The sequence below is a fragment of the Geotrypetes seraphini genome, chromosome 10, assembly GCF_902459505.1.
Source record: "Geotrypetes seraphini chromosome 10, aGeoSer1.1, whole genome shotgun sequence".
Taxonomy (NCBI): domain Eukaryota; kingdom Metazoa; phylum Chordata; class Amphibia; order Gymnophiona; family Dermophiidae; genus Geotrypetes; species Geotrypetes seraphini.
The window spans coordinates 14,691,481-14,704,376 of NC_047093.1; the positions used below are offsets into that span (position 1 = coordinate 14,691,481).

The 12,896-nt window shown below is 41.9% G+C and overlaps 1 protein-coding gene across 7 annotated transcripts in view; it reads right to left on the minus strand.

Moving 5' to 3' along the window:
- Positions 1-11,263, minus strand: part of AMZ2 (archaelysin family metallopeptidase 2) — a 44,021-nt gene extending 32,758 nt beyond the window's left edge. For 2 of the 7 annotated variants that reach the window (XM_033960956.1, XM_033960950.1), the window contains exon 1: positions 8,059-8,341. In XM_033960956.1, coding sequence (XP_033816847.1) covers positions 8,059-8,341 — 283 coding nt within the window. The other 5 variants (XM_033960954.1, XM_033960952.1, XM_033960951.1 and 2 more) reach the window with 5 other exon arrangements.
- Positions 11,264-12,896: the final 1,633 nt, after the last annotated feature.

Sequence of the window (12,896 nt, forward strand, 5' to 3'; positions counted from 1 at the left end):
TTCAGCCGTTCCTCATACGGGAGATCCCTGAGCCCCGTGACCATCCATGTGGCCATTCGCTGGACCGATTCAAGTCTCAGCACATCTTTGCGATAATGTGGTCTCCAGAATTGTACACAGTATTCCAGATGGGGTCTCACCATGGACCTATATAATGGCATTATGACTTCGGGCTTACGGCTAACGAAACTCCTTCGTATGCAACCCATGATTTGTCTGGCTTTAGATGAAGCTTTCTCCACCTGAGTTGCAGTCTTCATGTCCTCACTGATGATTACCCCTAAGTCTCGTTCCGCTACAGTTCTCTCTAGGATCTCACCATTAAGAGTGTAAGTCTTACATGGATTTTTGTTGCCAAGGTGCATGACCTTGCATTTTTTGGCATTGAAGTTTAGTTGCCAGGTCCTGGACCAATTCTCCAGTAGGAGGAGGTCGTGTGCCATACTATCGGTCTTGGATTTGTTGTCAGGTCCTGTTGTGTTCTTGTCCACTATATTGCATAATTTGGCGTCATCGGCGAATAACGTTAATTTACCCTGAAGCTCCTCAGCCAAGTCCCTTATGAAGATGTTGAACAAGATTGGGCCCAAGACTGAGCCCTGCGGCACTCCACTTATCACCTCTGTCGTTTCGGAGGGGGAGCCATTCACCACCACCCTCTGAAGTCTACCTCCTAGCCAGTCCCCCACCCATGTAGTCAAGATATCTCCCAAACCTTTAGAGCTCATCTTGCTCAACAACCTGCGGTGTGGTACGCTATCGAATGCTTTGCTGAAATCTAAGTACACGACGTCCAGGGACTCCCCAATATCCAGCTTCCTCGTCACCCAGTCAAAGAAGCTGATCAGGTTGGATTGACAGGACCTCCCCTTTGTAAACCCATGTTGATGGGGATCTCGCAGATTCCCCTCGTTAAGGACCGTATCCAATTGGTGTTTGATTAGAGTTTCCATTAGTTTGCTTACTATTGATGTGAGACTCACTGGTCTGTAGTTCGTAGCTTCCGTCCTGCTTCCTTTTTTGTGGAGTGGAATGACATTAGCTGTTTTCCAGTCTAGGACTTTTCCTTTGCTAAGGGAGAGATGATGGTGAAACGGCTGCTTTACAGCATAGGTTTCTATAAAGCCTGGCTTAAACGTGGCCAAAAATCAAGAACTAGAAATGTGTTTTCTAGTAAGGGGTGTCCTTATATCCTTAGGTTTTAAGGACATTCATATAGTAACATAGTAACATAGTATATGACGGCAGATAAAGACCCGAATGGTCCATCCGTTTGAGGACACCTGATTTATTACTCAACTTGGTAAAAACCAGACAGAATCCATTAGGTAGGGAGAACCATTCAGGAAAAATTCTGGGGGGTTGTAATCCACATATCCTCTGGATACGTTACCATGTCACTCACTCCCCATTATGGCTGCACCAATTGCTCCCTGCCCCACTCTAGGGCTGTTTTCATGGCTTATTCCAGTTGTTGTCCCTGCTCCCAGAGGTGGATATTTCTGGCTTCCAGTACGAACTTGATGTTGAACGAGAACAACAATGCCAAGTAACAGGCATTTGGAAATGCAGATCTCCCATATGAGCCAAAGAAGGCACATGTTGCTTCTGAGCAACAATGCCAAATAAAGCGCTAGGGATCACATTCACTCTGTATATCCTTTAATACCACATCTCCCTCACTTGGCAAGGAAGTGCGTTTAATTACTTGCACAACTAAGTAATCCACCTTAGGTTGAGGAAACATCTGCTGATACACTTATGTCAAGAATAAAGCCTAGCCACTGCTTTGGCTATCTTTAAAAAGTCTTCAGAAGCACTGCTCTGTGACTAAGACTTCATGTCAGGATGCTAGGGAAAAGAAGAGGACTGAGATCTCGCTCTGCTGAGGATAGAGCATGGAGAAGACAGAGCCTGCTGGGAGTGCAGCTATAACTCCTGCAGGGAGTCAGTAATGAACTCCATAAGAGCTGGCCACCACCGTATCTTACGTACTCACTCCTGCTTGTGACCCTGTTTCTCCCAGCAGGGAGGGCTCGCTCTGCAACAGCAAAGGCATACACAAAGGCCCTGAAGAGCCCACTGATCACCCGGGGGGGGGGGGGGGGGGGGGCGGGGGCTAACAGTCTGTGTTCAAGCCCCTGTAACCCAATAGGCAAGTAAAGCTACTAGAGGTTCACAACAACTTTTGCAGGCTGGCCAACAGATACCACAGAAGGATTGGCCTGTCAGCTGCAGATCTCAAATCTGCTTCTTCTCCACGCAGGCAGAGCTTTCCCCTCAACCTGAGGAACTCTGGAGCACCAAAACCACCAAGACCCATCAAAACCCTCAGAAAATAAAAAATATACACAGCAGATCAGAAAGACTCCTTCCGGCTTGCATTCAGAAGGAAGAACTGAAGAGCACAGAAGAGCCCTCTGGTGAAAGAGGAGGAATAAAAAACCTGGTGTGGATTCCTTCTGCATGGCTCACAAGCATAGGGCGAACACCCTATCGTCCAGCAGAATGACACACCTATTGCACTAGAAAGTATGTTAACATATCTTTTATATGATGTTCAAAGTTGCTAAGTTATCCATTTCCAGGAGGCAGACTTCTTGACCAGTCCTGGTTTTGAACTTATATCTCAAAGCAGTCCTCGATAGTACCCACTGAAATCGGTGCCGTAAATGCCATAATGCATCAGTATGGGTTTGTCAGAAATCAAGGCCTGGCCCAAAATTTCTCTTGGCAGCTCTGGATTTATATTTCTGTTCAGTTGTAACATGTAAAGCTCTGTCTTGTAAGACACTGCATTCTTGATGGGCAAACAATGAAAAATGATGATTTTTTTTATACAAAAGAAAAAATAATATTTTTATTGCTATTTTGACTGCCAGAAACAAGACAATACATACAAACATCAATACATGAAAAATTTGACTTCCATATATGTAAATCAGTATTTCAACAAAGAACTATGACACTGGGCAAAATCATATCAGTCATTAGATGGGACTCTGATATGCAGTTATTCCTTCTTTAACAAGTGAGAGAAGCATGTAGAGCACAGCTCATGAATTCTTTCCAAAACCTCTATATGCTCATTTGTTTTGTGTGTCTCTGAGGGTCTGTGTACCTGTGATTAGAAGATGACATGAGAGGGGAAGGCAGTTTGAAATGTGCAATTTCTTAATCTCCGTTACCGTGAATTAATGTACATATGTATGCTGCAGCCGTTAGAATTGGTTCTCCTACAGAAGTGTACTGGGGCATTTTGGAGGAAAGGGCTTCATTTATACCCCCCCACACTTGCAAAAATATTTGTATAGCGAAGAACTTCTCTCAAGTTTTTCTCTTTCTGTGACTAGAGCTGACTTCAGTGCTTTGCCCTCAACTTTGACTAGATCTTATCCAATTCCTCTGTTGCTAGTTACATTGAAAGCAAGCAAGTCACCTTCACTTACTGAAAGTGGGGAGGGGAAATAAAACCTCCACCATTCTGAACTCAAAAAAATGTCTGGATACATTAGCCATCTTTTTACTTTTTCTAGATGTTGAAATTGGTTGAAACCTAGAAAAAGCATAAAGGGCCTGCCAGATCTGGACAATCACTTAGTTTAACTAGACCCAACACGGGCCATGTTTGATACGAGTGAATTGTTACTTGAAACCTTTTTGGCCCAAATCAAAACACGCCACAATGTAATCATCAGACAACTCAAAATGACGGTGTCCTCACTGTGCTAAAATTGATAGAGAAAGCCAGACAGTTGGTAAACCTGACCTTCCGAGTCCCAAGTACATCTTTCATGGTGTTCCTAAATATTTTTTGACCCAAGTATGAGCGTCGCTTGCCAATAGTGAAACCTGACCTTGCCCAATAGTGAAACCTGACCTTGCCCACAATAGATATTAGGGCTGTAATAAATATTTGTATTTGATTCGATCTGGCCCTGAATACATTATTCATGTCCAGCTAAATAGTGATTTTAACTCTAATATGAATAATCTGGGGTTCTATTGTGCTAAATCCTACTTAAATAAATACTTGATCTCTGATTTGATGCTGCTTCTTTTATTATGTTAAAGCTCAATGCCCATTATTTATTACATTTCTAACCCACTTAAACCTAAGCGGTTTACAAAAAAACATACATAGCTATCAAACAACATACAAGTCCTGTAAACTCCTTATAACATTATCATATATAATAAAACCCTAAGTGCGCATGCGCACTTACAACACCATGATCCCTGACAGCATGATTTGTGACTCCGTGGCCATGTTCAATGTGCGGCGGCTTGTGGCACGTGCAGCGGTGAGAGCAATGACAGGAGGGTGTCCTTTGAGGTGCTGCGAGGTGTCCAGCTGCTACTGCTGCACAGGGAAGTGGAGGGGGAGAGGGAAAAGGGGCTTCTTTGGGGGGAGGGGTATGCTGGGGGGGGCAGGCAGCAATTTTGGTTTGCTTGGGGGGGCCAGAGAGAGATAGGCAGGGGGCCAGGGAGAGAGACAGACAGAAACAAAGACAGATAGACAAGGGGCCAGGGAGAGACACAGACAGAAAGAATGACAAACAGACAGGAGGCCAGAGAGACAGACAGACACCCAGCGGCCAAGGAGCGAGAAAGAAAGATAGACAGACAAGGGCCAGGGAGAGACACAGACAGAAAAAATTACAGACAGACAGGGAGCCAGAGAGATAGACAGCGTCCAAAGAGAGAGAGACAAAGAAAAAAGACAGACAGACAGCGGTCAAGGAGAGAGACAGACAGAATGCGGCCAAGGAGATAGAGAGACAGGAAGAAAGAAAGACAGATAGACAGACAATGGCTAAGGAGACAAAGAAAGACAGACAGACACGGCGGTATAGAAAAATAAAGTTATTATTATTATTATTATCTATTCTAGCACCCGTTAATGTAACGGGCTTAAAGACTAGTTCCTTAACTAAAAGCTTCCATAAACAAAGTAGTTTTAAGACCTTTTTAAAATTTCAGAATATCTGAAAGTGATCTCATTGGTCCTGTCAATTTGTTCCATAAAACAACTCCTGCAATGAAAATCACAGTTGCTCTCATATTTTCATAGTGCATATGCACAAAACGCTCCATTGACGGACGCATCTTTCATATTCAGCCAAATAGTAATATCTTTTAGAGCTCTAGTTGGCAGTACTATACACATAGCAATTCAAAAACTGTTCTGTAAAAACAAGTGGCCACATCTTAACAATTAACAGTAACAAAAACTAAAATAGACCAAAATAAAAATGTATCCCATAAAGCAGCGTTTCTCAACTCAGTTCCAGGAGTACCCCCTTGCTAGTCAGGTTTTCAGCATATCTACAATGAATATGCATAAACTTGATTTACATACACTGCCTCCACCTTATGTAATTTTTTTTCATGCATAGTAATTGTGGATATCCTGAAAACCTGACTGGCAAGAGGTACTCCAGGACCAAGTTGAGAAACACTGCCATAAAGGATATATATATATTTTTAATACTCGTTATCATTGCATTTGCTGTTTATATGCTCTGTTGGGGTAGGGGGCGAGTTAAATCTAAACAAATAAGTACTCCCTTTTCAGTATTATTTCAAGGCAAGTTACATTCAGGTTCACCCGATTTCCTTGTTCTTGGTGGGCTTACACTCTTGAGTCACTCTGTACCTGAAGCAATGGGGTGGGGGACTAAATGACTTGCCCAAGACTCCAAGTAGCAGCAGTAGAATTTGACCTAGGCTTCCATGGTGGTACTCTAACCACTAAATTATTCTTCCGCTTGGGGAGGGGTGTTTGGAGTGGATTGGGAGCATGTTGAGGGAAGAGAGGGTTATTGCAGGAGTTAGTTTGAGAGTAATGAGGGTAGTTGTGAAGGTTGCTTTTGAGGGTAGGGAGAACAGAGAACGGGAAGAGGCAGTTTGAAAGAAGCAAATTCTTAACTGCTGTGTTTCAGTTTAACTTTGTTTTTACGCTACAGAAGCTGGAACTACTTTTATCAAAGACATGTATTGGGCCATTTTTGGGAGGAGGCTTATTTCAATTTAATCCCTAGTCCAATCCAGCCCATTTCACTGCTTTTCTTCATACATCAAATATCACCCCATTCTGGTAAAATTTCAGTTATTTTTGCTCCCAAAAGCCATTCTCAACCCCTTTTGTATAATTCTTTCCAATTGCTGTTGGGTTAGAAAGAATAAGTGAACATAGTCCAGTCAAACAAAGTTTGTCCCAGTTAAACCAGTCTTTAAAGAACCCCTAGCTTTACAAGTGAAAGTTAAGTCTATTCACCTGCTATCACTCACAACTCTATAATGATTAAAGAGGCAAGGATGGACAAATATTTTTAGGCACTAAGAATTTTTGTTGCCTTTTTGCCCCTCTTTATTTAAGTTGAAACAGAAAAAGAGGCAAAAATAAAAACTTCTCTTTACTTTCTACCAGTGGCTCTTCCTTCAAGGTACCATGTCCATCTCTCCATGCTTTTGCCCCCTTACACTCATCTCTCCTCTTTACTCTTTTCCTCAAGACTCTTTTTCATCTTCCCACAACGCCAGCAGAATGCATTAAGGCAAGAGGCAACTCTGACTCAACAGGGGCCTGGAGGGCAATGTCAAACATCAGCGGTAGGCACAAACTAATGATTCCATGATACCTAGAGGAATATTTTTACAGTCCTGGAAACAGACAGAGGTAATGAACTCCAGAACAGAGAGGGAAGATTTTTGTCAAGAGGACACCCCTACTTGAGAATGATTAATACTGAAGGTTTTAGCCTTGGAATCTGGATAGAGGGGAAGAAAAGTGTCAAAATCTATGAAGCCATCATTTATGAGATATAACCAACAGCCACTACAAATAGGAACAAACTGTGTAAAAACAGAATGTTCTTGACTTTCCTTTATTTTTTCCAAAAGTCTTCAAACAGTATTAAACTTGTCCACATTGATCATATTAAAGTCTAACAGCCATGTTTCGGTTGACAAGCCTTCATCAAGGGTCCTAAGGTGTTAAATAAAAGACCAATATGAAATGAGTGTTTTATGGGGGGCAGAAAAAGTCGATGGTGTGCACTAAAGTGGTTGCAAATGTGATAGTGAGAACAAACTTGTGCATCTGTTTTGTGAACTGCCTAGAACTGGGTGGTGTGGCGGTTTACAAGAATAAAGTTATTATTATATCATGTGAAACATGTACTGAGAAACTTGAGAAATTCAAAGCTCAAATTTGACAAAATAGAAGTGAGACTATCTGCGTTGAAATGTGATATGGTATTTTCATTCTTACATCACAATATCACATTTTGACACACAGATAAGTCTCACTTCTATTTTGTCAAATTTGAGCTTTGAATTTTCCAAGCTTCTCAGTACTTTACGATCATCTCAACAACATCTTCTTTCGGTTCCATCTGTTCGTCAGTTATTTTATGACAACTCGCAAAACTATTTATTCTGTAGTTGCTCCTACTCTATGGAAAGCCCTCCCCTTAGCGTTAAGACTGGAAACTAACTCTAATCATTTTAAGACTAACCTTAAAACCTGTCTCTTTAAGGATGCTTTTCAGAGTTAGTTAAATGGATTACATTAGGGCCTCTTCTACTAAATCGCGCTAGCAGTTTAAGCGCAGAGCCGCGCTCCCCCCACTAAAACCGCTAGCGTTGTTTAGTAGAAGAGGGGGTAAGTGTTCTCCATATCGTTCTCCCCATTACCTTTTCAATTTCTTTATCCTATAAATTGTAAACCCTCCCTTTTTTCCCTCCTGTGCCGTGTCATAACAATTCACTTGAGTGCCTGAATAAACTCATGTAAACCGTTCTGAGCTCTCCTGGAGAACGGTATAGAAAATTGAATAAATAAATAATATGATCAATGTGGACAAGTTTTTTTTTTAATACTGTTTGAAGACTTTTGGAAAAAATAAAGGGAAGTCAAGAACATTGTGTTTTTCTACAGTTTGTTCCTATTTGGATTGCTCATTTTTCTGTGAAATATTGGGTCTTCTTGTTCTGCTTCTCACAGTTCAACAGCCAGAACAAACATTCATTAACAATAGTAAATTGTAATACCAATGGGCTGAACATAGATGGTACTTCTCTTTGCACTTGGTGTGTTTCTGTAAGGATTCTGATAAAACTGTTCAAAGTCTTGAGTTGATTCTGGGTGAGAGGGAATCCAGTCAGACTCAGAATGAACAGTAATTGGCTGGAACAGAATGCAATCTGGCCGGAATGCTTCATTTAGCAAACGTCTCTCTCCTTGGCTAAGCTTCTCATACAGTTTAATGAGCTCTGCATTTTTGGAGATCAATGCTGTTTTCAGGGCCTGTTCCGAATGTCTGATAACCTGCATCTGAGATAAAGACAAGCATCTTACATATTACTACTCATTACTGAATGTGTGTGTCTCATTTTGCCTGTTTGTTTTTATCAGATTTTCTTTATTCTAACACATCAGCAAATTTTCACACACAAAATTGAGGTAGTGCAACAGGATTGTTTAAAAGCACAGCCTTCACTGCCTGTGGCAGGAGATTGCAAATTCTACAGAAAAATTTCCAAAATGCTGCAGCAATTATTTCATTTAATATTTATATACCAGCTCAGAGCAATGTACATTTGCATAAATTTTGGTTTTCCATATAAAATAAAACTTTTGCATTATAAAAATAAAAGTTTTCTGACTTTTCTTTTTTGGGAAATTATTGGTGGCGAAATTCAAGTATAAAGAAGGGGTAGGGAGAGGGAAGAAAAGAGGATTGGGAATGGGGAGGAGGAGGAGGGAAAACTGATTTGGAGAAGGAAGAAAAAAAAAGTCATTCCGAGTTTGAAAAGGAATTGTCAAGAAGCCTCACAAATAGCTGCAATTCCATGTTATCTCCCCTTCTATATTTGTGCTTGTTCCCTTTATCCAGCATGCACTGCTTCAACAGCTTCATTTTAGTAAAAAGGAAATTCATCACATTGAATTCAACTTTTAATCAGCAGTATCTTGAAATTAATGTTTGTTTTGACAGCCTTCCCTTAAGGCCCCAAGGTGTCAGATTGAAGGCCCTTAGAGCTCAGCATCCTGCCTTCAACAGTGACCAATTCAGGTCATTAGGAATAACCTCTATTCTTTGCTGCTCACACCTGTGGATATAGTAAACTATGGCTCGCTGGGATCTGGACCGTCTGAAATATCACCCATCTTGAGCATAAGGTTGGAAAGCAATTAAACCCTAAATCCATGGATATAGTTTGCAGTGAAGATGAGGGATAAAGATGCCCTCTCCCAAATGTTACAGTTGCCAATGCTAAATTGTACCCTCCCTTCCCCCAGTATAAGCAGTAAACATTTATGCCTAAATCCAATCTTAACACACACTAGGCAAATTGTGAATTCTGCCTTTGTTCCTTTCAAGGATATGCTCATCCTGCAGGTTCTTTAGTATCAAGGAAGCAATGACAGCAGAATTATGATGAAGAGGTGTAAAACTGTGTATGGTAGGGATCAGTTAAATACTGTACTCTTTTCAATGGTCTCCTAGAGTGAGTCCTAGTTGCAGTAGTTGTTTGTGGTAACTTAGTACATTTGGGATAAAATGTGGTTGAGAGTAGTATTGTTAGGTGTCAGTGACTCATGCTCGAGTCCTAGCGACTTGATGAGTTAAAGATCTAAAACGAGATTGGTTCCTCTAGTGTCAACCCCATGGTCATTTTCAACATGTCCAGCCATCTGATTGTAGGTTGCCCTCTTTGGGAAGATCGATGGAACCAGGCAAACATTTTGTCCTTCTCCAATGATGTTTCTCTTCTTACCCCACACTATCCTGCCACTCCAATTTTTCTTACCCAGGTCCTGTGGCTCACTGGTAGAGCAGCTGCCTCTGCACTCAGAGGTTGTTAGATCAAATCCCGGGTGCTGCTCCTGGGCAAGTCACTTAATCCTCCTGTGCCCACCTCTTTGAATGTCAGCTTTGAAATGCCAAAGCAACAAAAAGGCAGTATACAAGTCCCTATTCCCTTTCATCAAACCCAGTATCCTGTTTCCAACAGTGGCCAACCCAGGTCCCAAGCCTGGAAGAATCCTAAAGAGTAGCAACATTCCAGAGCTGAGATTGTGATGTCATAATGCCTCATTCCACCAATAGCAGCCGACTTCATCAGTGATGTCACAATGGCCTGATTGTCCTATCCTCAGCTCACATAAGAGTTGCCGCACTGGTAGAGCTGCTGCCTCTGCACCCAGAGGTTGTGAGATCAAGTCACTTAATCCTCCTGTGCCCACCTCTTTGAATGTCAGCTTTGAAATACCAAAGCCACAAAAATGCGGTACACAAGTCGTCATCCCGGGAGACCCGCGCACCAGATTCCTTCCAGACAACGGCTTCTCGCGCTGCTTTTTAGAGTCATTGGCAATGTTGTCATGACTACTATTGATAATAATAAAATAAATAACTATTATTATAATAACAATAAAAAGCTCGCGCACGTGCCAGCTGTGGGATTGGCTACAGGAGCACAAACCGCTGCTCTCCGATGAACGTTACAGAATACTCACCGGAGCCGGGGCGGGAAAAGAAAAACTCAACAGCACAGGCTCTTCCGGTCGCTCCCCAGAAGCACAACGCCGATAGCGCGCAAGCGCAGAGCTCCGGAAGTACGTCAGCGCGATTGCGCAGAAGAGAGAGGGTGGGCGCGCGCCCCGCCCAGCAGCCCCAAGGCAGGATGAGCGAGCTTTGTAGGCTGCGTGAAGCGCTCGGGGACGTGATAGAAGTTTGATACAAGAATACTTATAAACAAAAAAAGAAAGAGGTGCTGCTCTTGGGTTTGGAAAGTTTTTCCTGCTTAGGTGCACCCGCCATTATTGAATCTAAGGCGTTAAAGACATTAAAAAGCCCCAAAGAATGCAAGATTTTGGAGTTCAATCCTCTTTCGGAGATCATGCAGGGCTGCAGAATTAAATGTTGGACCCATACTCTGGAATGCTCTGCCCACAACTCTTCAGCTTCGGATCTTTGAAAAAGGACCTTGCCTATGGGTCTCCCAAGGGTATCCTCCTGCTAACCATATTGGACTGATTTCTGCACTGGAAATTTTACTGGCTGGCCAATATCTATCTGTCTATTTATTTCATTTTCCATACTGTTCTCCCAGGGGAGTTCAGAACAGTTTACATTAATTTATTCAGGTACTCAAGCATTTTTCCCTGTCTGTCCCAGCGGGCTCACAATCTACCTAAAGTACCTGGGGCAATAGACTGGGTTACCTTTTTCTGTGTACTCTGTCAGGATGGCCTTTTTTTAATTTTACTACTTTTATCCGGCGAACTTGGACATCTAGTAACCTTACAGCAGTGGTCTTCATTGCAAGGCCCACAAGCCAATGGTGAGGAAATCCGGCCACGCAACACTAGGAATTTTTTTTTTTGAGGGGGAGAGAATGGGGAGGATCTGCGATTTGAAATGAAGTACTATACTGAAGTCAAATTGCACATTTGCACCTGCTCTGACTTGCCATTAAAACCTCAGTATGTCTTTCATGCTTCAGCACACTTCTCGTCTGTAATGGTGAAGTATCGCTATTAGTATATGTTATGTGCCCTAAGACTTTGTGCAGGCTAGCTGGTTGCACAAAATCCCATTCTGCATGATACTCCCATCAAAATGTGTACTTGTTCCACCACATATTCCCCCACCCCCATGGAGTGCCACAGGGCTCTTTGTTAGCCCTATTGTTATTTAATATATACTTGGGCTTGTGCCTTTTATTTATGCTAATGACAAAGCGCCTAGCCCTAGAGGATATGGTTCAGGAGTTGGACACAAAGTTCTCTCAAATCAGAGACAGGCTTATAGCCCAATAAATTGAAGTTGAATGTGGTTAAGATCAAGCTGTTATTTTTCACACAAAGCCTCCAGCCCTTAAGGCTCTGCCCTCATTGAAGCAGTGTAATACTTGCCTTCAAGTTTGTTCATCACTTCAGATCTTGGGCATCATTTTGATTCAACTATTTTCACTGACCACATGTAGGCAGGTGGTTTGAAAATGTTTTAAGTTAAATTCATTCAATTAAGCACCTTATCACATGGCATGCTCTAGTAATTTCACACTTAAGATTATTGTAACTTTTAAAGAAGAGCTGTGAGGCCATGTGGCAACTTCAGTTTATACAGAACACAGCAGTGAAACTGCTACTATAGGGTCAAAAGATTTGATGACGGCCCTTTATTGTCCGGTCCATTTCATTGAGAGGTTTGAGCAACTATTCTTCAAACGTTAAGTATTTGATCATATATAACTTTGTGTTTTGCAGGATTGACTGTGACTTCACATCCTGAGGCAGCTTATAATTAGCGAAATGCTGGCCACCGTCGATGTGCAGTGTCTTTCTGTTTACTCAATAGAATTTGGCTTTTCAAATCATTTTCAGATCATAGGGGTCCTGATACAAGGCAGAGTATATTCCACTTGCATTGCATGAGGCTTTTCTCTATTGAAATATTATTGAGGAGGTTTTTTATGCCAGTGACTTTATTACACCCTGTAAAACTCCACCTGTTTTCAACCTGAGTTTCTCAGTTTGGTGGAGGGGGGGATCTGAGGCTTTTTCCTCCTCTTAATAATTTTCACAGAAGAAGCGTTGCTGATGTGCAAAATGTGGGTTTTTCTGCCTTGTTCTGGAACTCTATGCCTGTGGAATGTTTAGTACTTCTCTTTGTGGACTCTGCTGATCTTTCATGAATAGTTGTGCTGTGCTGTAAACCAGGTCGAAAGTGTAGTGAGATTATTTTAGCCCTTTATTGCAAGCAGAACAGTGGTTGCCAAGTACGTTTAGAGTTCTTTTTATATATTTTGTTTCAGGCTTGTATGATCTGTTGTTACCTGCCACATATGTCTTTGCATTCATCGGAGCAGTCTCTTGT